The 3,737-nt window shown below is 47.1% G+C and overlaps 1 protein-coding gene across 1 annotated transcript; it reads left to right on the forward strand.

Annotated features, from left to right (window-relative positions):
* Positions 1-906: 906 nt before the first annotated feature.
* On the forward strand, positions 907-1,917 carry LOC135902059 (protein masquerade-like). Its single transcript, XM_065431961.1, has one exon. It carries the CDS (start codon positions 907-909, stop codon positions 1,915-1,917), a length of 1,011 nt encoding a protein of 336 aa, XP_065288033.1.
* The last annotated feature ends 1,820 nt before the right edge of the window (positions 1,918-3,737 follow it).

A 3,737-nucleotide genomic window follows, 5' to 3' on the forward strand; every position in this document is an offset into this window, starting at 1 on the left:
CCATCCGGAATGATCTGCTGCAGCAAAAGCCCGACCACCGACAACCTGAAAGACCGCAGGACAAACAGCTCACATGCCTTCTTTCCTGCAGATGTTAGCGGCGATTTTGAAGCGTCTGTATCCCCTGAAGCAGGCAGTCAAGATGAAGAGTATCCGTGGGAAAACCATCGTCTACAACCAGCCCAGTACATTCCATCTCACCAACGAATCCCCATACCAGTGCAACAAGCACTCGCGCAAGCTTATGGAATGCCATCCACATCTCTTCAAAGGCCTATTTCAGAAACCACGCTGCAAGAGCCGCAGGAAGAAGACGTAAATTACGGATACTACGCCCCTGCTAACGATTACGACAAAAGCGAGGACACCACACATGTGATTCGATCTACAAAGCGGCCGCCAACCTATGCTGCGCTCAGGCACCCTTCGCTACCGCAGCCTGTAATTCCAACACCACCCTATTATGACGATGATTACGACCTGAAGACTCCAAGCCCCTTCCACCAAGATCGTGACAATGATAACCACCGGAAACGACCAGCGAATGAGGCCGGCCAACATAACGGGTCATTGTCTATGCCATCTGTAAGCCACTCTGGCATGAAGTTAAATAGCTCAAACCAACCAGCCATACAACGTTTGAAACCACAGCGAGGCACGATAGCTGTCGGTGAGGTATTTCCAGTAAAGAACCCTCATGCGTCGGAGAGCTTTCAGCAGCAAAGGAAAGCATGGTTGCAACGCACTCGCAACAAGACGAGGCCTGAGAGACCGGAGAGGCTACGTCAACCGTATCATACGCCGAGCAATAGCGCAAAACCTGGTTGGCAAAGCATCAGACGACCCACTAAAGAGGGAGCCGAATTCAGCTCAACGTGGGCAGAGCCGGCCAAAGCCTCCCCCGAAATGGTGTCGCCTGCTCACTACGCCGAAGCCGCTGCTACGAGCACGGGATGGATTCCTTTCCACCAGACCCACCAACCGGTCAATAAGCAGAAGGTCGTCGAGAACCATTATGGCAGCAGCTCCGAATTCAAGCCAATTCGAGGAACTTCTGTTGATTTAGGCCATACGTCACGCGATCCTAACGCGTGCGGCGTCAAGGGAGGCAAGAAGCGCGATGCGGGCACCTTCAAGCGGGGAGGAGCGGAGGCGAGACCCGGAGAATGGTGCTGGCATGCTGCCATCGTAGATCGCAAAAATCAATACCTGTGCAACGGCGCTCTTATAAGTGCCCAGTGGGTGTTGACCACGGCCAACTGTGTCTACAACCACACCGACGTCACTGAGAACATATACGTGCGAGTGGGTTACACCGACATCGTGAGTCCCTACAACCCTCCAGGTGCTCAGACCAAGACGGTGGCCAAAGTCTACGCGCACCACAGCTTCCAAGCAGAAACCCTAGCGAACAACATCGCTCTTCTCAAGCTCAAGGACATCGTGCAACTGAACGATGCCGTGTGCGTGGTATGCCTGCCAACCACCAATACAAACTACAGCGAAGAGGACTCGCCCAGTTCCGCAGACATAGAACGGTGCGTTGTTACAGGCTACGGGACAAGTGTATCGGAAGACGACCTCCGATTCACGTACCCAACCCTCCGAGAGGCTCCCGTGATTGCTTTAGAAGAAGATGATGTGTGCCACGCTTGGCAGTCCCGCGCTCGGCAGCTGAAACTTGACCTGGAGGTAAAAGGCAGCACGTTCTGCGTGGGCGAAGGTGATGTCCAAAATGACTGCGTCGGAGATCCTGCCAGACTCATGGTGTGCCCGAGCAAGGAAAACTTCTACGAAATAACTGGCCTGTCGTCAAAGGGACTCGCGTGTGGTGGTCCGGATGCCCTATCTGTCTACACGAACGTTTCCTCCTACTCTGGTTGGATAAACCAAATTACAAACATCAACCGCTTCTGACAACCTGTCTACTCTACGCAACATTCGAGGGACTTTAAGCCGGACTTCATAGTGATTACGACTAGAAGACTGCTGTGCAGTCAGCTTGAGATTTCATAAAGTGTTCGGATCATTTTACTAAATAAGCTGAGTCGCCAAAACTTCTTCATGTATTTATTAGGAATGTGTGACACTCATTGCAGCCATTATATTACTTGAATCATCTGAAATGCGCACTCTTTTAAGTTTTGCAAATCAGATAAAACGAAAGAGTGAAGCTTTTTTGCTGACATGCACATAAGAGAGCACCGAGTTCGTATTTAACCCCTTCAGTCATGGCGTCCACCTTTGTGGACGCGACCTAGTTTTGCGATTTTTGCAATGTCTGGGAAGTGGTAGCAAGGAATAGGGCGCGAACATTAAGCTTAGGGTAAATTGGACATTCTGCTAACCTAAATTACTTCCATTTTACTTCTGAGTGATATGTATCGTTAGAGAGTACCGCTTTGGCGAAGGCACTACCGTGTTTTACGTGACATTTGACGTGGGGCATGTCGGTGGTAACCTCGAAATATTTTCTTTTTCTTCCTTGAAATGCTCGCGCTCAATAAATAACTTGTGCATGTAATTCAAGCGGGTGATTAAATTCTTGTTGGGAAGAAAGGTAGTATGACTGACTTGATAATATTAAAATGTTTAGCTACTCTATAATTACGATGAGTCATCATAAAATGCACAAAGAGTCATTCTACCATCTTAATTTGCTTTCAGTGAATTCTCAAGCTCCCTGGCATAAAATTATCTATGTTTCACACATGCATCGAGAGTCAATCATAATTCGTGATTGAAGGGGATAAAAGCAGCTCGGTAGAAACAAAAGTAATTACACGAGGCTTAATTTGTGATAGAGCTAAGCAAACGGCAGCCATACGGCGACCAACTTAGTGTGCATGTGTTGATGCTATGAGTGAATTGTTCAACAATCCTATTGCTTCGTGTGCTAACATAAGCGTGCCTAATTCTGAGACGTCTATATTTTCTGGCTTTTGCATCCTTTCCGCATCTTCCCTCTGCTGGTGCAGTATTTTGTACGTCAAATGCTTATCACTTCAGGCATATGTAGTTATTTTAATATCAACGCAAGTGCTTATGCGGTGGTGTGTTAGTTAAGGGCGCAGGCAAGGGATTTGTGTGTCCTACCTTTCACAGGGCTTTATCTATTGTACAGTCTTGCATACGCAATTTTCACCTGTTGGCGCTGCTCCAAATGATGTATTACGAGCAATAAATAATGTGCGAGAAAAGTACGCCAAGCCTATTGTGGTCTGCCGTTCTATGCGTGTGTGAACCACCAAGAAGTGAACTTGGGTTGAAGCATCCACCTCTTGAGGGCGAGCACTTCGTAAAAGTAATGGGGGTACTACTGCTAACACTAATAGTGGTTGATACAAGTTTACAGGGGCTATTTTATTTTGGTTAAGGAAAGTGCTAAGGAACCATTAGAAAGTGTCACATGAAGTTCAGTGCAAACCACGATCATATGTAATACAATGCGCGGCTTGTTTTCCTTTGTGTAGTTAGCCAGTCTGATAGGTTATGCCAGTTGATAGGTCGAATAATTCATTTTCTGCTATTCTTGTAACACTGCACTGTAGTAATTTGATGCTAAGAAGGCATGCAGTACTAACACCCCAAGAACCATGGCTTTCGTGCACTGCGCTAAGGCTTTTCACAGTTATTTTATCTTGCTCGCCGCAATTACATTCACAAAAAGAGAGGGTGTTGTCTTCTGTTATTTATATTTTATAGTTTTTTCTTTGCAATCAAGACGTGCTTTAAGG

This window comes from Dermacentor albipictus, chromosome 1, assembly GCF_038994185.2.
Source record: "Dermacentor albipictus isolate Rhodes 1998 colony chromosome 1, USDA_Dalb.pri_finalv2, whole genome shotgun sequence".
NCBI classification, from domain to species: Eukaryota; Metazoa; Arthropoda; class Arachnida; order Ixodida; family Ixodidae; genus Dermacentor; species Dermacentor albipictus.